The sequence below is a fragment of the Phoxinus phoxinus genome (assembly GCF_949152265.1).
Source record: "Phoxinus phoxinus genome assembly, chromosome: 18".
NCBI classification, from domain to species: Eukaryota; Metazoa; Chordata; class Actinopteri; order Cypriniformes; family Leuciscidae; genus Phoxinus; species Phoxinus phoxinus.
This window is the reverse complement of record NC_136893.1, coordinates 8,025,342-8,050,139: the sequence shown is the minus strand read 5'-3', so window position 1 is coordinate 8,050,139 and position 24,798 is coordinate 8,025,342. Positions and strand designations below refer to the sequence as shown.

General features: G+C 37.6%; 1 protein-coding gene across 1 annotated transcript in view; it reads left to right on the top strand.

Moving 5' to 3' along the window:
- The window catches only part of plxna1a (plexin A1a), a 220,602-nt gene that overhangs the window by 96,836 nt on the left and 98,968 nt on the right, over nucleotides 1-24,798 (top strand). The window contains exons 4-8 of the mRNA XM_079589633.1: nucleotides 3,225-3,356; nucleotides 17,610-17,710; nucleotides 18,904-19,027; nucleotides 20,287-20,440; nucleotides 20,522-20,621. Of these exons, the coding sequence (XP_079445759.1) occupies nucleotides 3,225-3,356; nucleotides 17,610-17,710; nucleotides 18,904-19,027; nucleotides 20,287-20,440; nucleotides 20,522-20,621 (611 nt within the window). The remainder of the gene's footprint in view (nucleotides 1-3,224; nucleotides 3,357-17,609; nucleotides 17,711-18,903; nucleotides 19,028-20,286; nucleotides 20,441-20,521; nucleotides 20,622-24,798) is intronic.

Here is a 24,798-nt window from a genome sequence, read left to right as displayed (position 1 = left end):
ACTTACCGTAATGGGACCATAAACACGAGAAGATAATGCAAGTAGCAATCATGGAACATATTCATCTAATAAGATGGTGTGAATTCAATATTTGTTTTGGTATGAATGATTTGAGTGCGGCACATAGAGAAGTCGTCCCCAAGGGCATTCGGCGGTTTTTAGTTTAAAGGTAAAGCGTCATTTAAAAGGTACATTACAAAAGGATGTGTTCTCTATTGACCTCTTTGGTTGAAACATAAAATTGCAAGTTACATGTTAAGTTATTATCATTATTTTACTTTTCCAGATTGTTTGATCTGTAATATTGAAATACAACATTTTAATTCTATATTTTAAATATAAGTATAGTTTTATTTAAAATTCATACGTTTTAGTATTTTTTTTTTAATCCATCAATAAAATAAATAATACGATTAAGTTATAATTAATAAAATATATATCTCATTTAATTAATTTTAAAAAAAAAATGCATTTGTACTCTAGACTTCTATCATAGTGCTTCTGTGATCATTTGGGCTGTTCATGTAAATATGTCTTTGCGCTGGCGCATAAGTCATTAACCTTCAGAAATGTCACTTCATATGTCAAAAGGTTAAGTCTTTAAATCACATAATGAAAATGATATCTAAAGCAGAGACAGTAGCAGTGATACTCCAGACTATAAGGTGCATTGGGATTCAGCAGCAGTCAGTAGGGAGAACTGGATTTGTTTTTGTTTTTTCACCGTCCAACTTCATCTCTCCTGACACCTTTATTAAGGCAGTGTGAGACAGAGAGTTCTCTTCCTGCTTCTTCGAAGATGGGCCATCTGCCAAGAATCTGCAATTTGAAGAGTCATTGCACAATTACGTCAATCTGCACGGCTCTAAAAAAGGGCGGGGAAATGCAGATGGCAAATCTTGCTCACCCTTGAAGAACAATTATATATGTTTATCCCATTTAATCAGCTTCATATGGCAGGGAAACTTGCAGGAGAGTTTGTTAGTTGCATTGTCCTGCAAGTTTTAGCCACAAATCGCATAGCAGTGGCCAGTATTTCTAGATTAGTATTCTTGTTCCATGCGGCTAAAGCATTCTCCATGTCGTGCGTTCTCCTGCTCGGACACAGGGGAAGATCCGTACTCTCTCTCTTCCAGCTCGGTCCCACTGCAGGAACTTCAGCATTGCTTGGCAAGAGTTCCAGAAGGATTGGCTGAGAGAGAGGATGAGCTGTCCTTGAGCTGTTATCTGCCACTACTTCATAATGAACCGCGTCCCGCGGGAGTAATGCTCAATGAAGTGATGGAGGGTGGGGACATGGACAACAGACTCCAAATCCCAGACTGCTTTGCTGTTATTTGATCCTCCATCACTCACTGAGCAACTATATACAGGGTTCTCACAATCATGTAAAACCTTGAATTGAAATTTGTGTAAAAATTTCCAGACCTGAAGTTAAAGCTGGAAATTAAAAATGGAAATTTAATCCCAAAAGTATTCATGGAAATATCCGATGTATGTATGTAGCCTATTTGTTTGTTTGATTATATTATATTGTATATTGTACATACCAACAATTTAATAGTTGAAATCTAATTTATCTACGTATTTTAAAAATTATTAGTTTTCATGAGTAGACTCGTTATTCACTACTAAACATTCTTCACTATTTGTGTTTTGGTTTATTAAATATTTTGTTCGGCAAAGTTACTTATAATATTGTGTTACTCCCTAAAAAGGGAACTGATTGCGTTACTAAATGCGTTCTCAACTGGGCTGGGCTTGCTTGCTTGTTTTTTAATAAAAGAACAAAACAAATTGGGCAAATGTAAAGGCCCTTTCAGTAAATTAATGTATAGAGAGTGCAACAAATCTCTCAGATGTGGAGAAGAACACAAATGTGATGTGATCTTAAGTCATTTTTGCTTTTTAGTATGATTGAATTGGGTCATCGAAGGTCAGCAGCAAAGACATTGGTTAATAAAGTCAGATTAAATACATAAAGTATATTTGTGATATTAAAACATTTAATTATTGCAGGTTCGGATAATATTCTGAGTTGGCAGCACACTGTTTTTATTAATGCTGAGGAATACTGAATATGTTGTTGTGCAAGTGAGATTAGTAAATGCATGTTCACATTTAGTCTACAACTACAATAACCATCATGTTTGCACTGCGTACACAACGCCTCTAAAACGTACTCATACTTTCTCTCAGCATGGGGAAAAGAGAGCTGTCAGTCAATAAATGGGAAAACAAAGTAAGCTGCATACTTTTTTGAAAAAGTAACTCTGTTGTAAATTTTAAAGTAATGGATTACTTTACTAGTTACTTATAAAAAGTAATCTGATTACGTAACTTGCGTTACTTGTAATGCGTTACCCCCAACACTATATACATAGTTTTTTTGCCCATATAAAATGTTGTTCTATAAATGTGTCAGTTTACATGAGGCCACGTTGCACAGCTTTAGGTTTTAGTTAAAGAACAGAACTGCTGATTAAGTTCACTCTATTTTCAGATGTTTGTAGATGTAATTTTAGTTCTCTTGAACCAGCTGCAGGGTTTGACCCAGATAGGCCACACTGACTCCCAGGTGTGGGCGGCTGAAAACTCCCTGCAACTCTTTCCCTCCGTGCTGTGGACCTTTCTGAGGAAAACCGAACTGCTTCACCAGCTTTTGTGTTTTTGTAAGTGGGTCGGACGGTGCTCTAGTGTACTCCGGTGCTGCAGGCGCTCTCTTCATTAGCAATGGGGTGGTGTCAGAGGGCCCAGGTAATGCGCTCCCATGGCGCTCGGCGAAGGGGACGGTCATTAATCAGCGGGACATGGCACCGGAGCCGAGCACATCATTAGGCCCTGAAACACCACGGGATGCTGAGGTCACGCTCCCCTGACCCTGCATCAATAAGGCCAGGGATGGTGACTTAAAGGAGGGTATAGTTCTGGCGGATGTTATGGTGGGCCAAACAGAAAGTGATGTTGCGTTTATTATTGACCATGCATTTGTTTATCATCGGTCGAATTCGCTGTTACTCCCTTTTAAGCATCGATGTGAAGGCAGCGGAGTTAAATTGATATATTATGCAGCTTAGAGAGACACCAAACCAACAACTTTTATTCAATTTTCATTATAAAGACTTTTTTTTTTCACAAAGTGAACAGCAAATCAGAACGCAGCCAAATCCAAAGTATATTTGATCTTTAATATTCAACATATATATCTTCTTTGTTTCTTTCAGATCTTGGTGAACTCCGTTACCCAGCCTGCACTGCTGTATGAGAACGTGGTGGTGAGCGAAGGGAAACCAATTTTGAGGGACATGCTGTTCAGCCCTGACCATCAATACATCTACACGGTCACAGAGAAAGAGGTAAGACTTCAGGGAGTGCGCTGTTTGTGATGGTCGACGACGTGTTTTATTTGGCTAGAATGTCCTGAGGAGCCCAACGGACAAGCGGTGTGGTTTGGTCACGCACATGAGTCCCCAAACAGGCCAAATAGAAAAGGAAAACACACAGAGAAGGAAAATGAAGAGACACGTTTTCCAAACACTTGGTTGAAATAACATGAATGAAAGGATTATAATTTAGATTCTTAGGTTCAGTGCAGCCATTGTTCGCCTTGATTTTTACATTTATGCATTTGACAGACGCTTTTATCCAAAGTGACTCACTGTATGTTGCATTTTAAGGCTTACGTTATATCAGTTCCTGCTTTTCTTGAGAATCAAACCCATGTCTTTTGAGTTGCCAGGACCGTTCTGTTATTTTTGAGATCCTGGAAATGCTTACTGTACAAGAGCACTTGTTGGTGACCTTTCCTTTGTCATCTGGTCCAACCAATCCCTTTTTTTAGCTTTTTCACCAGCCTCGCGCCGTCCTCCCACGTCCCTCGACCTCGTCCTGCTCGCAACAATAATAATTCAATTTTTTTTGTAAAGAAATATATATGTAGGCACAATTTATTTATCTTCTAACTAATTTCAAGCATTTAAAGTCTGTGTGAACCGGACGTTGCGGCAGACTTTACCTCAGTATTGTGATGAGTGAAACGGAATATTGAATGAGAAAAAATAGAGGGCGTGGCTTGTTTTCCCCTCTGGGAATTGATTGGATCTAGAAAAGGAGGCGTTTCATTCAGCTCACTGTCTACGCATGTCGTCAAACTGACTTCATCAGAGAAGGACGGCCATGCCGGGGAGTCCATTTTCAGATTTTGATTAGATTACGAATACAAATTTTTTTGTGTGTGAATTAATTTGCACGGATGAATTTTTCACCACAAGACTAGAAATGTGCGCTAACAAAGTAAATGGGGTCAATTTTTATTTCATCCTGACTTTACATCAGAAAGATTTTGCACTTTACATCAGATTTTTAGATAATAAGTACCACAAAAGAATTCAAATGTGTCCAAACCTTTGATTGATAAGTGTATACAGTAGCTGGATTGGACATCAATTTTATGAATGTATGCATTTTGAAGATATATAACAAATAAAGTATTATTCAATGTGCTGTTTTTTTATTCTGCACAGATTCACATGGTGAATTCGTTAGACTGTGCATGTGTGTGAGCATGTGTGAAAAAGAGAGACCCGGAACGTCTCCTGATTGTCTGCACGTGATATTCGACACTGTGTCGGCCCCCTTCCCACTTTTCCACACACACACACACACAAGCGGCGGCGCCTCTGGTAATTCACCACTTATCAGAGAAAATTGAGGAAGGGCTTCTCTGATCTTTTTTGATGGAAAAGAAAGCGTCCAAACCCTCCGTCACCCCCACCATCCCCCCTTTTTCACTCAGACCGAAGGCTGGAGAATTCTCTCTCTCTCTCTGTTTCTCCTTCCGTCTCGCTCCTTCCTTTGTTTTCCTCTCGCCTCTTTCTTTGTGCTTTCATGTTCTCCTCACTAAGGGCTGATTGGAGTGCTTCCTGTCTTCCTCTCATTAAAGGGCATTTCCTTCATCACCGTAACCCCATTCACACTCCGCTGGCCCACACCGCCTCTGATTAGAGCACCGCACCACAGCGCCAGCCTCAAAAAGTCCTTAAAACCTGATCAAATCCAGGCATGAAAGCATTTATTCCACCGTTTAATGTCAGAGATTAAGAGGAAATACATGTGACAGAATCATCGCAAGCATTTAAATAATGCAACATGTTATTCACATGTTCATGCTGAGAAAAATGTAAGAGAGCTTTTAGAATGGAAATAGATGGCAAGAAACCTTCACGGAAATGAATGTTTTTGGCATGAAGATGCTCTTGCTAAGTTGTTCTCTCTGCACCAAAAGCACCACAACACTTTCTATGAAACCTGTGTTAGAAGGGTATTTTGATTTGATCTCGCAAAAGCTCGTCAAGTTCTTGTATAGTCCATCTCTGTTTGTTTGCAATTCGAGGGTAAATAATGAACTGGTTGTTTGAATAAGTACTTTATTTTCTTTACTCAAGAAACACTATACTATATTAAGACTAATGTTTTTGTTTTGAGGAGTGGAGAAGAGTGTTTTCGCATTTGTCAGTCTAGCATTTGTCGTCGAGTCATGGCCAATACTGTCTTAAATAGCCTTTGCATAGCACTTTGTCTTTAACAACTTGAGATTTTGGCAAAATGACATATGGATTTACATTTTTTTGGATTTTAATTGTCAATCATTACTTCAGTGCAAAAAAACCAAAACATTAAAATAAAATAATACATTTGCAGTACTGTAGTGCCAGAAATACTGTATTTCCATTATCAAAAATGCAACAAAGTTTGATTCCTACTAGTTTGAAAAAAGCATACTAGTTTATTACGGTACATAAAACAATTATCGTAATATTTAATAATTTATTACTTAAAACTATTAATACATCATGGTAGTATTTGTTTGTCCTTCCTTTATGCTGATATCAGAAAACAGACTGGATGAGATTCCTTGCTGTGTTACATTAATGAGAATATAATAAAAATAAAAATAAAGTCCCAATGCATTACAGTATGTAGCGGTCATACTTACTATTACTTGCATTGAAACTGATGTCATGTCAAACTAATGTAAACCGGTCAATAAAGTATTGGTCTTAAAACCGACTTTTCTTTTTCTTTCTTTGCAAAATATGCATTGTTTTTTTGTGGGGTTAAATATGACACTGTGCTCTTGTGAGATTTACTTTATAATACATTTTGTAATCATATTTTGTCATAAATAATTGAAGCTACAGTTTAAAACACTTACCTATTCATGGCTACACCTTTAAAGAGTCTAATGCATTATACAACATGATTGTTGATCGTACATTATGCTCTAGATGGCTCCATGAATAGGTAAGTATTATAATGTATTATAACTGCTTTTAATTATTTACAGAGCATGCAACTGATTCTAAGGGTATTATGGATACATTAAGAATACATTTACAATGCATTATATTCACAGGCTTCATAGAAAGTGTTAATATTAATTTCCCAATAACTCATTTTTGTTGACATTCAAATGTAGACCAGAAATAACCGACAGGGAGAAAATGTCTGGTCATATGTGATCTGAACTTGTATCGCTCTGTAATTTACAAACCAAGCCCAACTGCTGACCTTTAACCTCACCGAGACCCTTAGGTTTAAGATCCAGAGCCTTTTACTATTTAGTACAGTTGCTCACAGCAGCTTTAGACTCTAGAAAGAACTAGACTGACAATGTTAGATGATTTTGCCTCTGCTTTGAATGTATTTACCGTAATGGTTCCCAATACACACACACACCTACAGCCTAGACATACAAAAACACGTTAGCTGCTCCAACACCGCGATCCATCAGCGCTTGGCGATAATTGTTTTTAATGTATCCACGTCTTCAGATGGAAAAGGTTCTGTAATTGGTATAGATGGTTTCTGTGTGAGTGCCTCTGATACGGACGGCGTGTAGATTGCATGTTGAGAGGGCGGGCTTGATAACCCTTCAACACATTAACTTAGCGCGAGGAGCGTTAGGCTAACGTTCTTTAAATGGAGCTGTGTGTATTCGCTCTGCGCTCGGACTGATATTGATTTAAGTGCAGCTGTAAATGGCTTTGTTGGGAAAGAAGGTTTTATGGAGGAAGAATATTTGAACTATTACCCAAACGAGGGGGATGAAGTGCTTCTCTTACAGGAAGTTGTGCACATAACACTAGCGGTGGCCACACAGGGTGATGAACTGACTCTCTGGAGGTCGAGAGCCATTGTAATGGAGATGAGAGCGGTGTTGCTGTGGTCAGCGCGCGGGTGAGAATGTAAAACCCTTAGGGTCAGATCACTGCTATGGAAGGAAAGCATACAGACAGGCTTTGATTTATTTAGCTTATTTACGTTCTTAATAAATGGTCCTGGTCTTTTTGTGGAATTCATCAGTGTATGTTTGTCTGAAGACAAAAATGTTTGATTTTGCGCTTTCTCCTTCTCTGAAGTAACTTTTCTGGAGATGTGACCAATGCTTGGTGATGCCAGGGTGCTATTAGTGTTTCTATGCATATATATATATATATGTATATATTAAAAATGTACTAACAATTTATGTATGAAAATGGTTAAAAAAAAGAATGAAAATTACACCCTACACCAAATGTTTTGTTTATATTTAACAGATAGCAGTGATGCTATTCTTAACTAAAACTAAAAAGAGAACTACTAAATTTTGCTTTTGAAATAATGTCATTGAAATAAAGCTGCAATAAAATGAAATGTAATAAATAATACTAAAATGGTTTCTACTGTAAGTCAGAAGAAGATTCTTTAAAGGGATACTCCACTTTTTTTGGAAATAGGCTCATTTTACAACTCCCCCAGAGTTAAACAGTTCAGTTGTACCGTTTTCGAATCCATTCAGCCGAACTCCGGTTCTGACGGTACCACTTTTAGCATAGCTTAGCATAGATCATTGATTCTGATGGGACCATTAGCATTTCTTTCCAAATGACCAACGAGTTTCAATATTTTTCCTATTTAAAACGTGACTCTTCTGTAGTTAAACCGTGTACTAAGATCGATGGAAAATGAAAAGTTGCGATTTTCCAAGCCTATATGGCTAGGAACTACTCTCATCCCGGCGTAAGAATCAAGGAACTGTGCGGCCGTACCATGAGTGCAGTAGCGTAATGATATGACGAAGCACCTGAAAATAGTCCCCAGCTCGGTAACTTCCAACATGACCGGGACTAAGTTTGTGTAGTTTTTAGGTGGCAAATTAGGTTTCCTGTGCGATTAGCCATGGTTCTGTGCGTAGTAAAGGGCTGTGATAGTAAGGCGAAGGTATATTCTACCGTAATGTTACACCGAATACCAACGAACAAAAAGAAACTAAAAAATCAATGGTTGACTGCTCTGAACATTGATCTAAAAACGCCGATAGAATCTATCAAAAAATGGCGTGTTTGCTGAAAGCATTTTGGACCAGATGACTATAAAGAAAACACGGACAGTAAGCGTCTAAAGGATACAGCCATCCCAACAATCTTCAATGTACAGACAGGTCCAAGTGCATCATCATCATCACCCATGGGTGTAAGTACCAGCGATGCGCGGGTCAATGTATAAACAACCCGCACCCGACCGACGTTTTCAACTAACCCGCCCGCAACTCGGACCGCAAAATAAATAAAGAAAATATTGTACCTGACCCGCGTTTTTTTTAAAAGTAGCTATAGTAATGCTCATCGCGTCATGGGCCATAGACGGAGGGGTGCGCATTTTTCTGAATGCTGTATGATATCGCCTAGTGTTTTTTAATAAAGGCTTGATTTATTCATTTATTTCGTTTCATTTTCTTAACAATTAAGATGCTGCATGTGTTTATCCAGTCTAATCGAAGTGCGTCTCTCCCCCGACTTTCCCAACAAAAATCCCGCCCCCTCTCAGCAAATACATAAAACTGACATTACTGAGCTATGCGTTTAAAAGTAGCCTATTAAAATGGCACAATGGCATTGCTCAGTTCAACGCGTTGGGAAATCGGGCATTTTGTCCCGCGTCAGCTTTTATTCAATTCTTAGCTTACGAGGATAAGTCAGATCATTGGCATAATTTTACACCAATGAGGACATATACTATGAATATAGACATTGCTTTTAGCTAATAAAATACTTAAAAAACGACACAGTTCACCTTTAAGGTTTTATTCCTAAATAAACAATTTTTATGGTCCACTTTTCACAATCAAAGCCTAATGGATAAATCAACCCTATCCTGCATTGTTTTCATTGTTTCCTTACTTTCATTTTGTCACAGTTGTCATTTGCATTACTGTTATCTTTAAGTGCATCTGTAAAATTCATCCACAAATGTGTCGCTGGTTTATTGTGTCCACACTGCAGGAGTGGGTTTGGACGTACGGGATGGGTTAATGAGGTTTCACACGCAGGCCTCTCTCTCTCTCTCTTCTCTCTTCTCTCTCTCTCTCTCTCTCTCATCTCTCTTTCTCTCTCTCTCTCTCTCTCTCTCTCTCTCTCTCTCTCTCTCTCTCTCTCTCTCTCTCTCTCTATCTCTCTCTCTCTCTCTCTCTCTCTCTCTCTCTCTGTAGCCGCTGCACACAAGACCCAGAGGACCGAGCAAAAGAGAGAAGTGGAAATTAATTGGTTTGAAGCAATTTGTTCTGTCTTCTTTCCTTCATCTATCTTTTTTTCTTTTCTTTCTCCCCTCTCTTTTAAGTGGCCCTCCTCCTATGGAGGAAGGAGTCAATGGGAGAGATGCCCCAGGGGTCATTTTCTTTCAAATAGCGGGTCCTCTCTCTCCTTCTCGCTCCGTCTCGCTGAGATATTGCCGCCTCTTTGAGAACTGACAGCGGTCGTGGGAGATAGATTGTGATTGGATCACTCCGGCTTCCTTGAAGCCATCTTTCATTAATTTTTCTCTCCCCACATTCACTTCTTCCCTGTTTATCGTAATCTGCGGCATCTCGCCATCTCTCTTGTCAACAGCAGCGCTAACCAAGCCTCCGTCGCGTCTCTAGCCTGAGTCACGTATTTCTTCCTCCAGGTTTTATTATGTTTGAGGAGGTGGACGAACGGCGACCGGTGTTCTCTCGTGAAAGCCCGAGATGTTATTGTTCCCCTTTGAATCTAGCGAACAGAAACTTTCCGTAAACGCAATCACGCCGTAATCCGGCGTTCCGATCCGCCCCGCATTTTAATATGTTGACTTTCCGTACCTCAGGCTTACAGAGATATCACACAGCAATTAGAGAAGAGACCAATGTTCACTGATATTGCTGTTTCTTTCCCCATTTTCTCGCTGATCTGGAGGAAGATGTGGCGTATGTTGTTCACGTCCGCCTCCCCCTTTGCTCCTTAAATTTTTTTCTCTTTCTCCTTTTGTATCTCTTCATTGGATAATAGAAACTGCAGGCGGAGGCGCATGTTGTGCCTCAAACATCAAAAACTCCATTCGTCGGGTTGACAGAACAATTTTCCATTTCCCATATTCACACCCACTTAATTAAAAGTTGCTGATAGCCCCGGCATCTCTTTCCCCCGCTCTGGGGTCCGCGGGAAGACATAAAGCTGTCCCATACTCAGCGAGAAGAAACTTCGATTAGCGTTAGCTTGATTTAAACAGCGCTCGCTGCCGTTCGGACGATAAACTTTACAATGTTTATCTGAGGCTTGAGGAATTTCTGAAAAAAAGAAAAAAAAGCCCATCAATGGATTTGTCAGTTTGGTATATTGCTCATGTAGTTTGGGGAGATATTGTTTATGCTTTTTGGGTGACTCATGAAACCTGTCAAGAACGTGTCCAGCTCTTATATCACATCAAATTGAAAAGAAATATGAAATTATATTTCGACTTCAAGAAAATGATTTGGTTTAGGTTTTTTTTTTGTTGCATTTTGACAATATTTTCATGATTTTGAAGCGCATTCAACCTCAAAAATATCATCATTGTAATGCAAAAAAATCTCATTCTCATTACTGTTATGAGGAAGAATATTTATTATAATCACTATAATATATAAGAATATATACTATAACACTATAATTACTATAATCTCTCTCTCTCTCTCTCTCTCTCTCCTTCTCTCTCTCCTCTCTCTCTCTTTCTCTCTCTCTCTCTCTCTCCTCTCTCTCTCTCTCTCTCTCATCTCTCCTCTCTCTCTCTCTCTCTCTCTTATATATATATACACTCTTATATATATATACATATATGAACAGTAATAGTATTATTATAATAGTTTAATGTTGAACATGTTAATGCAATGCCTTGGGAAATATCAATATTCGATAACATTTTGGATACCACAGGAAAACTGACATATATACCTCCATACAGATAATTTGTTATCTTATATTTTTTATATAATTTGGGTAATTTGGTTGTAATAGCTTACACAGGAAGGCTTTATTTGAATTGTTGAACTACATTTACAAAAGAAAAAAAGACAAGTATACAGTCAGTAATAAAATAAGAATTTAATCAAATGTGAAGACTATCCAGTGTTATTTTATTGTAAAAATTAAGATTAATGCTTACAATTAAAGTTACAAAAGTTATTCAGTCAAGGGCAGCGGGAGGTGAATTTAGTTTTTTTGCTCTTTGATTAACATGACAGAAATCAGCAGGTTTATAGACTGCTGTCACTTTAAGAGCTTTCGATACATGTCCAATTATCAATATTTTTGACAACACTAGTTGTAGTAATATTAATTGTACTACCTTTTTATTTAATGCTTAATGTGCCATGCAAATGTCACAGTGCAAATAGTACTATATATATTTTTAACTACAATATTAGATTGTATTTCAAATATTTATTTATTGATGTCTTTCTTTATTTTGGTGTGAAATATGACCTGGACATGTTTCTGTGAGACTGACCGACTTTCCCCCCGACTTTCAACAGCGGCATTTGGCTCCATCACCAAGCATAATGCCCAGTGTGTGTCCGCTGTGGGAGCATATGTGGGCTTGAAAGCATGTGTATATTTGTACATGCGTATCACTCCCTCTGTTAGAAGCTTTTGATCAGAACGACAGTGCTTGTATTGTTTCCTCACATAGCTGCACCTCATGGCTTCTGTGTAACACAGTACAGTGAGGAAACTCGACACGACTCTCTCTCTCTGAAGGTCAGTGTTCTTCTGTACTCATCTATCGGAGGGCCGAGAGGAAGTATCAGCTGGCTGTAATCTGATTTGTGTGGCGGACGTCTTAATATAGGCAATGTGACAAGATGGAAGGAGAAACTGCCAGCTCTTCAGTTCACTCTGTGTGTGTGTGTGTGTGTGTGTGTGTTCAAGTAGAAGTAAATGTATATGCTAGCAGTCACACGTTTGGACACACATGACTACATTTTCATTTTAATCTTAATAACATTTCCAAAAAAGTTTGGACACATTACTTTTTGTAATTTGTTAGTCTCAAACCTGCATTTATAAAAACAAAAAAACAGTAATATTGTGAAATATTATTACAATTTAAAATAATGATTTTCTATTTTAATACACTTTAAAATATATTTTATTTCTGATGGCTAAGCAGAATTTTCATCCGCCATTACTCCAGTCTTCAGTGTCACATGATCCTGCAGAAATCATTATAATATGATGATTTATTATCAATAATAATCTTTTTTATGATACTTAACTTGTGATATTTTTTTCTTTGATGAATAAAAAGTTAAAAAAAGCAGCATTTAACTTGTATAACAATATACACTACCATTCAAAAGTTTGGAGTCAGTCATTTTTTTTTTTTTTTTAAATTAATTAATACTTTATTCATCAAGAATGAGATAAACATAAAGAATAAAATAAAAAGTGATAGTAAAGACTTATATTGTTAGAAAATATTTCTTTTTTGAAAAATGCTGTTCTTTTTAACTGTCTATTTATCAATGAATCCTGAAAAAAAACATAAGTTTTCTGAAAAATATCTGTTTTCAAAATAAATAATAAATCAGCATTTAAATGATTTCCGAAGGATCATGTGACACTGAAGACTGGAGTAATGATGCTGAAAATTCAGCTTTTCATCAAATAAATAAATTACACTTTAAAGTATATTAAAATAGAAAACCATTATTTTAAATTGTAATAATATTTTACAATATTACTGATCAAATAATCCAGGCTTGATGAGCATAAGAGACTTCTTTCAAAAACATTAAAAATAGTAATGTGTCCAAACTTTTTACTGGTACTGTACACACACACATTATTATTATTATACATATTGTGCCGCGAGAAGTGGTGCGCCCTTTGAATTTGAAGTGTGTCCAAATTTTGACTGGTAGTGTAAACATATCCACGCAGGGAAAGACACTTACAGCAATTAAAACCAAATCACAGTTCACCTCACAGCTGGACGAAGCTATTTATGGCCTTCACACACTCATAATTTTCATTCCTTTGCTAGCTTTTCTTCTCTGCTAGCCTCTTTTCCCCAATTCCGTCATTTTGCAACACGTAATTTGTTCTTTTTTCCCTTCTCACCGTGATTTTACTGAGGAGATCGTCCAGACGTGACATAGTGACCAAGTGAGCCATTCCAGATGCCAGATGTTGCCATGGTGATATCCATAAACCATGCACGTTGCACACACACAAATCCTTGAATGTGTGCTGGTATTGATAAAGCAGGAGGTTTATTGAGCTCGTAGCTGGAGACTCTACCGACGTGTAGCAGTGAGCGTTTGCATTCAATAACACTCTGCACCGTGAAGGCCGTTTCTTCTCGCATATTTGCCCTGTGAGAAACATGGAAAGAATTTCGAGTTTGTATTAGCATTTGACAGACATTTATTGCAGGTAAAATAAAGAGATTGTAAAATGAAGTGACTAAAATACTGAACATTAATTAAGTTGTATTTCTTGTTTATCATGTTAACAGGGAGGTTGCTTTATATAACCCAGTCAAAAGCTGCCATTTAAAAGTAATTATAGAGTAATTTAAGTATGTAACCAAAATTGATCTTAAAGTCGGAGCTGTAGATTATATCTGTCTAAGTCGGTGACAAATGTGATGGCAGGTCTTCAGCGGCAGTGACGTGTGCTGCCTCCTGAGGGGGCGGAGTCTGAATGTCAGCATAATGTGCTAATTAGACAAACTGTTGATTATACTGTCAAGTTAGTGCTTTGGAAAGTATGTCTGGTATAATAAAATCTGACTTTTGTGGGTCTTTTGCCACTATTGATGAAGAGAGTAAAAAGAGAACAGGAAATCATCAGAGAGAGAGAAACGGACAGATTTGTTTTTTATATTTTTCTATAGAGCATGTGCTGTAACCTCTCTTAAAAAAGCATCAAACTTTTGTTTCCTACCTCAAAATATAATGTTTCAAATTAAAACTTGACGTTAATCCCGAACAGTGAAAAGTAAGCGAAGAGAAACAACAGTGTGTTATATATAATTGTAAAGTTTTGATTTATTTTTTTATTCTCACTCAATTTATTGTTTTGCCTGATACTAGAAAAGGGACTATGTGATATGATAAGCGATCGATATGATAAAGCAGATTTCGAACACAGATGGCGACAAAGAGGAAAAACTACGGACTGTAGCTTTAATAAAGCAAATATGACTTTGATTTTAAATAAATGCTGTTGTTTTGAGCATTCTGTTCATCTAAGAATCCTGAAATTAAATGTATTATGGTTTCCACAAAAAGTTTTACCTGCTTTAAAAGCAATAAACTACAAAAGGTTGTGCGTTACCATGAGTTTACCATATAGTAAATAAACCCCCATTACTGTGGTAAAATCACTGTAACGTGCAGCCTGAAGTTGGCTCATATTATACTTAAACATATTCCTCCACACCAATATGATTAAAGACATCAATATTCAATATATAATTAAATATTACGTATATTTATCAGTCTAACTGTATAATGTTTACAGCTGCCAAGCGGCCATAACTTGGCATATTACTAAGGTTTCAATTGATTTGCAGTCACAGGTGTGAATATTTTGACAGTTTTGGCTTTACAGATGTACTATAAGTTCAGATTTGGTGTTACTGGTGTGTCCCGTCAGTTATATGACCGCATATGTTGCGTCTCAGGATGCTGTTTATCATCGAAACGGTGTTGGGACTCTCAGTGCGACCTTATCACCCTGACTCAGATTAACCATGGACATTTACCCCTCGGGGCTTTCATCGGTTTGATGGCGATACATAATTTATGTTTGGTGTGGGAGATATTCTTTAAGAAATGGAACCTATATTAGCAGAGCTTCACTTCTGCAGCTGGGCTTAATGCGGATCTGGAGCAACAAGTTCTGTCACCGTGTACCAAGAGACAACCTGCAAATGGTTTTGGCCGCATGGAATCTCTCTCTTCTCTCATTCTCTTTCCTTTTCCCCCCCATTCATCCTCTCCCTCTGGGCTGTGTCTGGCTTCCTGGCCATGATCTATGGTTTCATCTGCCATTTCTTCTTTTGTGCAAGGCCAAATTGAAGATAGATGAACAGGGAGGGCTTGGGAGGGGGGCGTTAAAAGACAGAAAAGGCCTCCTAGTCTAAAAAGTTTGCTCTTTTCTAAATTAGGCTGTGTCATTTTAAGGGGGGGAGGGGCAAAAGATTGACCTATTCATTTGGACTGTGTGTTCATTGAAAATGTGCACTTGCTCTCTGAGGTGTGTGTGTTTTGGGGATGAAAAAATAAGCCATCGATCATCACAGCCTCCTTTAGAGCATGACCAATTTTTGGCCCAAATTGCACAGATGGCGCAATTACATGCGGTGGGTCCGTCCAAACCTCACACAGAATAAAGAAAACACACCGTCCTCAATTACATCTGCACGCCGTTCGAATTCTGACAGGGATCAGGAACGAGGCGTGATTGATTGCAAAAGTGTCAGCGATCAGTAGTGGCACACTTCAAGGCATTTTTATTTTTACAAATTTTATTTTATATATTTTTTTATTGTTTTATTTTATATTCAATTAAACTTTGATTTTGTTTTATTTTTCTCTTTTTATATTATTTTATATTTAGTAAAATGTTTTATATATATATATATATATAATATATTTTTTTATTTAAATATTTATATATTTTTTACATTAATTTAAACTTTATTTTATTGAAAAACAAACATATTATGTCATGGCAATAATTCAACTGTCTCTTTTTATTTTTTATGTTGTAGCTGCTTTATTTTTATTTCATTGCGCTCTTATGGGACGGCCCAGGCTCATTTCAGACCCACTGAGTTCGAACGCAACTGAATGTTGCTACGCTCTCTGATTGAGATAATTTTCCATTGTGACCCAAATGCCTCGTGCCTCGTTTTGCAGATGTTATTTATATTTAATACACCCCTTGCTTCTCCTCCTCCTCTTGTAGAGAGATGAATGGTTTCTCTTTCAGCCGTTTAAATGGAGAGGGATGAGAGCTTTCTCTCTCTCTTTCGTATGAATGGCTGCTGTATTATAGTCTCCAGCCCTGACGTTTAAACAAAGAGCAGAGGTAGGACACAATACTCAACTCTCCGATTGGAAAATCGGCTTAATTGAAATGTTCCAGACGCCGAACACTCCCTACCACAAAGAACTGCAATCTCTCATTCTTTTATGGCAGGCCCAAAAAACCAGAACCACAACACTTTGTATTTAATATGTCAAACTGTTGCATTAGTGCTCTGTCATCAGCCATTTTCTTTGTTTTTTTCCCCCTTTTAATCCTTTTGTCCTTTCATATTAGGCCTCCAACCTCAAAAATCACAGTATTTTGCACTTAAGATATTCTCACAACTTTTGGCGACCAGCTTGTTGCAAGCCTCCTTCGATGCCTATATAAATAAAAATGCTGTCTAGGTAGGGAGCTGTCTAGATTTGGAATGGAGCCAGTCTCCTGAGAGCCGATCGATCGCCAGTCAGACGTTATGATGGCTGAATGAAACTATATGAAAGTAGACATGTGTAGGTGGCTCTCAATATTTCTCAGCGAGTTTCAGCAAGCTGTTCTCTATGTTGGACGTTTGTAATATGCAAGATGTCTGTGTGAATGAGTAAGTGTGTGTTTGTTGAACTGGTGACAGTGATGGTGAATGTGGCAACCTCTGTTTTGGACCGCGGTGCTCAGATTTCACACTCTGAAAGCATCAAGAAGGTTGATCATTAGATATTTCCATCTGTCTGGCCTGCCATAGCAATGCCGTAATCGTGGGTTCGATCCTGCATGAACATGATAAAATGTATACCTTGAATTCAAAGTAAGCCATTTTGGATCAAAGCGTCTGCCAAAAACAAAAGTATAGTTTCCTACAACCAAAACTAAACTGCATCTATAAATGTGCACTAATATACGGACGAAAACTCAAGTTTATTTGCTCTAGACGTTATTGCTATTTGCTTCAATGCTCTTTCCTTTTTTATACTGTTTTTAAAAATGAGGGATGAAATTTGTCAAATAATTTCTATGGTATATAACATTATGCAACAAATGCTGTCAAATGAGCTTAACTTGAACATTTCTCACAGGACATTTAGAGCTGATTCCAGTCAGACTCTGGCGTTAGCATATAGCTAAGCTAACGGCTCATTACACAGATACTGTGTGGAAAAGTGAATTTTTTTTGTTAGATGGAACTATTTTCTAACTGCACCTAGTAAAGTAAAGAGTTTTTGAGAATGAATTCCGAGGCTTGTGTGTCCGTAGGTGAGCCGTGTGCCGGTGGAGAGCTGTGAGCAGTACAGCAGCTGTAGCGAGTGTCTGGCTTCTGGTGATCCCCACTGCGGCTGGTGTGTCCTGCACAGTGTGTGAGTATCTTCACCTCCTGACTCCACAGCTGCTCGCACACACACATACACACGTGTTTACATGGCTATATGAATGGGGACATAACTGTGTAGACTGTTTTGTTTTAATAAAAAAAACTAATGGCTTTGTTGACACTAGGTGTGATGTCATAAATACATAGATAACTCATTAGCAGCTGTTTCTATGGGCCACTATACATCCACAAGGGGTCCGCCATTTTGGAACGGTCAAAGCCGGTATGTGAACATTCGTTAATCACATACATAATCAAGATGATTATGCTAAACTAACACAATACAACAAGACCAAGGCCTGCATGACAGCTAACACGACATACACATTTAACATAGAAACAAATAAAAATAAACAATGTATATCCCGGCAGTTTCAAAACCAGATGCTGCGCAATGTTGTCACATCATTGATTCTTACTGTGAGTGACGACACGCTGACTGTTCCAAGATGGCGGCCGTGTGGGCAGACGTGTCTGGAAGGGTCGAATGTGGCATCTAAGTATACATATCTGTGTGACGTGACAAGTTTATATTGACAATTTGTCTGTTTATACTAAAAATGCTTTGCTAAAAGACACAATAACAGCCTTGGAGAACATATTTGATGTTTAATATATTAGTCAATGAGATGTTGGATCAATAAAGAAAAGAGAAACCAAAGCAACTTACAAAAGCATATGCGGTCAAAAGTATGTTCAACGCCTGATGAAGAACTTGCTATTTGACTGTTATTCTAGCATTTTGTAAAGGAAAAAAAGAGAGTAAAGAATTAAAAAAGGGTAAAAAAGAGAGGAATAATTTTTCCAACTCAGGGCATCTCTGGAAGGTCTTGTCAGTTTTATCTAATTTTATAGGGACACATTTTAATTTGATTTTTATTTAGTGTTTTTGTCATTTTGTTTGGTTTGGTTTTGGTTTTGTTTGGACAAAAACAATATCATGTTATGTCATGGAAATGATTCAGCAATGCCTTTGGTATTCTCTGAGGGCACAGAACCCCTCCAGAACCCCACAGTTTGAACACTACTAAATTTTCCTTCCTCATCACACAACACAGTGTTACCTTCCGAATCTAATCAGCTTACTAATAAAGTATGCACTTGATCTCCCTGGTTGATTATTCTTAGAAATCGATAGTAATGCCGCTGTCGCTCCTGCTGAGTAATATTTGTGTTTAGATGTTCACGTAAGGACCGCTGTGAGAGAGCTGATGAGCCCCAACGCTTCGCCTCCAGACTGGAGCAGTGCGTCCGACTCACGGTGCAGCCCAGCAATATTTCAGTCACCATGTCTGAAGTTCAGGCAAGTGTGTGTTTGTTTGTGAATGGAATCAGATTAGATTATGATTTGGATAATTAAAAAACCCATTTGTGGTTTGGGTTATGCACATTCAGCTACGTACGTCATATTAATAAAGCTTTTATTTTTGGCTTGTTTGATTTATTGTCTTTTTACAACATAAAAAAATACAACAGACACTTTGCTCTTGCTATTTGATGACCTAATTAAATCTATGGAAGCTTTTTTCTGCCACAGAATAAAAAATTTTTAAGGTAATTGGGACTTTTTCTTCTCATAATTCTGACTTTTTTCTTCTCACAATTGAAAGAATTTTGTGACACAAAGTCGCAATGACGAGTTATAAAGTCAGAATTGTGAAATATAAACTCGGAACTGTCTGTTTTTCCTTAGAATTGGACTTTATAACTCGCAATTGCGAGTTTTTATCTCACAATTCTGAGAAAAAATGTCAGAATAGCGTTATATTAAGTCGCAATTGCGTGTTATAAAGTCGTAATTGCGTGATATAAAGTCGCAATTGTGAGATATAATATAATAAAGTTGTGACTTGCGCATTTGTTGTGACTTTATAACACAATTGCGACTATATCACGCAATTCTGACTTTATTTCTGACTTTATATATCTATATCACAATTCTGACTATTCAATAATTCTTCTCAGAATTGCGTGATATAAAGTCGCAATTGCGTGTTATAGTCACAATTATCTTTTAAAATGTTTCATTCTGTGGCAGAAACAAGCTTCCATATAAATAAAACTTTTTGTTTTATTTTTTATATTATTGATATGGAGATGATTTAGCTTTTCAACCAAAAAGAAAAGAAAAATTCTAAAATATTTTAATATATTTTAAAATTGTTTATCAATATGAATGATTTTGTGATATTGATTTTAGTGATATCGACACATTTCTCTTTCTCCCCTTTTCTTCTCTTATAATCCCTATTAACAAGATAAGAAATGAAAGTAACGAAATGCAAAAAGTTTGAATCATCTGTCAATAAATGTTGATAAATGACAGAAGTGTTTCTGCAATGTAAGCTTTCATGTAATATGGATTTGCATTTTGCGCAGTTAATTGTGATCAGATCTCTGTCTGACTGCACTGGAGACGCGTTACGGCTAAAAATATCCAGATAGTAACTGGAAATGAAAGTCCAGGTGTCTTTTGTACAAATGTTCAGTGTTTGTCATGCCAATGAAGCACATTAAAATTGGAATCTGTTCTTGTCTCCTGGTCTGTGCTCGGTCCTACAGCTGGTTCTCCAGGCTCAGAACGTCCCCAGTCTGGCTGCTGGCGTCAACTGTTCGTTTGAGGACTACACTGAGACGGAGGGACACATCATGGGGGGACGCATCTACTGCCTGTCCCCCTCCGCACGGGAGATCGCTCCCATCACACGCAACCAGGGTAAGGTGACGCGCACACTCTTTTAAAAGCCTCCATCCTCTTGTTAGAAAGCGCTGAAGCTCACTGTTTGTCTGCTGGCAGGTGACAAGCGGGTGGTGAAGCTCTATCTGAAATCCAAGGAGACGGGGAAGAAGTTTGCCAGCGTGGATTTTGTCTTCTACAACTGCAGTGTCCATCAGTCGTAAGTCTCACGCGGGAAAGAGAGAAGGCAGCCTCCTGTCGTCTAACTCTCTCCCTCTTTTTCTCTCTGTCGTTCTTTCGTTTAAAACTAAGACAAGTTTATTTTTACGGGACCATGCTGTGTGTGTGTGTGTGTGTTTACTGCTTCTGAGTGAGAGAGGGATGTTATTTTTGTGTGGTGTTAGCAGTTTTTCGCTGATATCAGGGATGAGATCAGACTTTTAATGTCATTTCATTAACGACTCATGAGGATCCCTGACTTCAGCCGTCCAGCTTTACTGCTCATGAATTATATTCCCGCAGTTCTTACATCACTCGCTCTCTCTTGCTCCCATTCCTATGCTGAAACCCAACCTTTCTCTGTTCTCAGATCAATGACAAATAAAGATGTCTGCAATGTTGATAAGAAAAAAAAAAAAAAAACGTTTAAAGCTAGTCTGAAATGCAATTGTTTTGGTTTCCTAGTTTTCCGAACGTTTTGTTTAATAGCTCTTAAAAATGTTAAAAGTGGCATTCTTATGACACATTATATATCTGTCACAGTTATGTTCAGTTAGTTTGTTTTCATGGACTTTCAGTTTGTTTTCATCAGTCACGTGTGTTCCTTTGTTTGATTTTCCCGCCAGTCATCAGTTGTCATGGACACTCATCTAATCATCAAACCTGTTTGTTATCATTTCATTATCTCTGTGTATTTAGTTCCTCTGCTTTCAGTCTTTGGTTGTCGGTCGATGTTTGCATGTTGTGTGTTTACCCCATGTTTCACACACGCAGTGTTAAACCTTCTGTCTGTTCCTGTGTTTGTTGTAATACAAAAAATCACTCCGTATTGGATCCTGTCTACCATTTGATTGAGCCTTTTCCATAAACCATACTGATGGCACATCGCTTCGTTCTCTTGACCCTTTTCAGCCTCTCTCTCTCAGTCCCATGGCTCTTACTGTCTCCTCCTCCTCCTCCTCCTCACATTCCCATCCCTCTACGGATAGACAACAGGTTATGCTCCAGGCAGGAGCGACTCCAGATGTTTTGAGCTCCAGTGTCTCTCGTCCTCTCCCGCTCTCGTTCATTAAGTCGGGCTGTGTGCCCTTCGCTAGCTCAGCGTGCTTTGCATTAGCATGGCACCGACCCATTAGCAACACAGCCACTTCATCTAAAACTGGACGCGATGAAGTGCTCACCTGGTGCTCCACGTGTGTATGTGTGTGTATGTAAGTGTGACTAAGGCACACTATTTGTTGGCCCTAGTGATCACTGGATGTGTGTATTCTGTGTGTGTGTGGCAAAGTGGCTCCTGCTTGGCACGGCAAATTACCCTGCTAGCTATTTACATGCAGCGTAACAATATTAGAGTTTAGCATGAGACAGGGGGAGGGAACGGCTTAATCGAGCATGTGAGGGACCCGATGCATTTTTAACAAGAGGAGCACAGAGTGAATAAGGAGGGAAAATCAGAAAAAGACGGATAGATGGTGGCTTTTGTTGAAGCGATAAAGCACTCGCGAGGCTGAAAGGTTAGCTGTAGCTCGTGCATTTTAATATGAAAAGAGCCCATGCATGTGGCACAGGAGACACACACTGTTGAAGAGACTGCCCTCTCTCTTTTGCGCGTGTGCGTGTGTGTGTGTGTGTTAGAGCCTCAGGGTTGGCACCATGTAATTCTGATTTCCTGTCTTGTGACCCTCATCATTATCATTGTTTGCTTAGCATTAGACTTGCATATTTCAAATATATAATATGGAGGTTAACACACTAACAGTTTTTTTTGTAAATTTTAATTTAACACACACACACACACACACACACACACACACACACACACAATTACATTTATTCGTTCATTTTTTTATTGCACCATAATTTTTATACCAAAGTTACGTTGCATATTTATTTATTTATTTTGGATCGGCATCACGTTATTGTGACATCTGATTTCTATGTGTAAAATGTATAATATACAGGTTTTCCTTTTTGTATACATTTGAATGCAAACAACAACAACAACAATAAATTAACAATAATTCATGTAAACATACATTTGAAACAATTTATTAAATTGTATTGCACCATCATTTTTCTACTTAAATTGTTGCATAATGATAATAATTTCATTTTAATTATCGAATTGTGCCATAATATATCTTACATCCATCTATTTATTTATGATTTTTTTTTTTGTAATTAAAATAAAATGTAAATAAAATGTTGCAATAACTTTATTAGCATTGTAAATGGACTTAGTCACAAAATAGTTTGTTGACAATTGAAACAATTGAAATAGTTTGAAACAATTGCTTCACAGTATTCCAGTAAGGAGGATGACATGAGGCTTTTGAGGTGTGTGTCAGCAGTGATGGGTCGTAATCTAGGTGCCTCTTCAGGAAGTAAGATCTGAATAATACAAGATCAAAGTGCGCCAATGTGACATTCATTAGTGGATGCTTCCCTACGCCTCTCTCTCTCTCTCTCTCTCTCTCTCTCTCTCTCGTTTTCTTTCCACTGCCTCTAGAATCTCTGTGTTTCTGTGCGCCAGGTTCAGCTGGTCCGTTAATTCAGCGGCTCTTGTGTCTCATGTAGCCGGAGCAGAGTGAGGAGAAAGCTTTATCATGCACCAGCAGCGGACGTGAGCGTAAGCCTTTGAACGTTTGGCACAGACAGGGGAAGAGGCGTAGAGCGCACTTCTCGCCTCTTTGTGATGCTCTCGCTGACCGCAGAAGCCTTTTCATGATATGAGAAAAGCACGGTCTGTCTGAGGAGAATTCGGGAGCACTGAGCTTCATGGAGTTTGCGGAGTGTGTCTTAAAATACCGAGGAAGTAGCACTCTGTGTGGACTGTACTTCAACATTTGAGTTGTAGAGCTTGAGTTGTAGACCCCATTTTTTTTATGTAAATATGAACTGATTCAGATTTATTCAAAAGTAGTCCAAGTCCAAATGCAACTTCAAAAATGACACAATCGTACCTAGACCTATATTGTCTGCTTGGAGTGACGAACAGCTCTGGATATGTTGCTTTGGTATAACCAGGTAGTGATGAGGTGCACCCGGATTAATGTCCTTGAAACAAACTATTTCCTCATCCTGTCAAAGAATCACACTCCATGTTTTATTTACCTTCACATTTAAAGTACATTATACTTATTGTATTATAAAAAAAAAACATTGTATATTTATTTCCCTGAAAACAGAGGGAAAACCTAAATAAAAGTAAATACACTTGATAAAAGTAAATTACATTTTGTTTGCATGTACACTATTGCGTATATGTAGAGACTTTTGGATTTGTATTTAATTTATACCATTCAAAAATGTTTTTAAAAGAAGTCTCTTACGCTCACCCAGGCTGCATTTATTTAATCAAATACATTAAAAACTGTAATATTTTGAAATATTATTGCAATCTAAAATACGTTTTTTTTTCTGTTTGAATATATTTAAAAATGTTATTTATTTATGTGTTGGCAACGCTAATATACTGATTTTAGACGTTTCTGATTATTATCAATGTTGAAAACAGTTGTGTGCCCTTTTTTCGTTATTCTTTGACTATAAAGATAAAAACAACAGCATTGATAATAATGAAAAAAATTTCTTGAGCATCAAATATTAGAATGATTTCTGAAGGACCATGTGACACTGAAGACTGGAGTAATGATGCTGAAAATACAGCATTACAATAAATTACATTTTAAAATATATTCAAATAGAAAACAGTTATTTTAAATTGTAATAATATTTCACAATATTACAGTTTTTACTGTATTTTGGATCAAATAAATGCAGCCTGGGTAAGCATAAGAGCCTCTGTTTAATAACATTAAACAATTCTTACTAACCCCAAAGGCAGTATATATATATATATATATATATATATATATATATATATATATATATATATATATATTTTGCCATTGAGTGAAAAAGTGTATATATATATATATATATATATATATATATATATATATATATATAGTGGCACAGAAATTACTCACTTCATCTGTACAGTTGTGTAATGGTTTAGAAGTACTGCACAAATCTGTTTCCACCTCTTATGTCAAGCTCAGTTCATTCTGAAGTCTATGCCGAATGCGTGATAAGAAACTGCTCCCACGCAACTCTTCTGTTATGACTTTTGGAGACGGGTCTCTGAGACTAGAGTACAGACCAGCGTCCTTGTC